This window comes from Anopheles bellator, unplaced genomic scaffold, assembly GCF_943735745.2.
Source record: "Anopheles bellator unplaced genomic scaffold, idAnoBellAS_SP24_06.2 scaffold02030_ctg1, whole genome shotgun sequence".
NCBI lineage: Eukaryota > Metazoa > Arthropoda > Insecta > Diptera > Culicidae > Anopheles > Anopheles bellator.
The window spans coordinates 1-930 of NW_026686152.1; the positions used below are offsets into that span (position 1 = coordinate 1).

The following is a 930-nucleotide window of genomic DNA, read 5'->3' on the forward strand; positions in this document are numbered from 1 at the left end:
TCCACCTTGATGCCGAACGCGGCCGTCCCGATGACGTCATTAGCGAACCGGCTCATCACGTCCTTCATCTCCAGCTGTAGCCCAGCGTGGCCGTTGGCTCGTGCCTTGGTTTCTTCCTCGCAGAAGTGGGCCATCATTGAGTGAGCACACTCGGCGATCAGACCGAACATGATGCGCATCTTGCTGCCGGTGAACGCCGGGCTGAGGGTGGCCCGCATATCTCGCCACTTCTGGCCACGCAGTGAGATGAGCGAATTCGGCAGCAACATCTCCTCGTTAGTGTTATCGTCCAAACCGGTGGCCATGTGGTCGACAAAATGGTCGAAATCCTTTACCGTTATTTGTTTGATCATTTCCGGATCCCGCACTAAGTATACCGGCTGGCGGAGGTGGAACATGCCGAAGACTCTGCGGCGGTAAGGTGATAAGTTGACAAAGACGCTGCTGGACAGCGTGGCGACTATTACCTGGCATTGGGGAACGCTTCGTACAACACGCGGCCGTGCTGGAATATTGTGACCTTCCCCATCATCAGCGCACCCTGGTTACCGAACGGGAACGAGGGCTTCAGAAACTGTATGGGCTTGTTCGCGAAATAGAAGTAGTTTTTGGTGAAAAACCGGTACGCCATCACCAGGGCGCCCACCACCAGCCCCAGCGTCAGTAGGCTGATCTCCATGATGGCCGCGATCGGGGATGAAACTCTAGACTTGACTTGGACTTTGCTGCTGCTGCGCGAAGATGATTTGCGACCAATTCGGGGAACCAACGGGCAAAAACTAAACTCCAGGCAATCTTCGGTCTCGATTCTGGAGGACGGCAAAAGACGGCGTGTATGTGTTTGATCGCCGCCCGCGATGATTGCGTTGGCGTTAATGTTGCATATGAATGTGTGTCCTTGGAGTGTGGCGCCGTTGTCGCGGCCGACTT

The 930-nt window shown here is 55.4% G+C and overlaps 1 protein-coding gene across 1 annotated transcript; it reads right to left on the reverse strand.

Annotated features, from left to right (window-relative positions):
* Positions 1 to 3: 3 nt before the first annotated feature.
* LOC131214717 (probable cytochrome P450 9f2) lies at positions 4 to 679 on the reverse strand (the record flags this gene model as incomplete). Its single annotated transcript, XM_058209051.1, has 2 exons — positions 468 to 679; positions 4 to 408 (listed from the first exon to the last, which is right to left on the reverse strand). Coding segments are annotated over exons 1-2 (617 nt in total), but the record flags the coding sequence as incomplete, so codon positions are not given.
* Between the last annotated feature and the right edge of the window lie 251 nt (positions 680 to 930).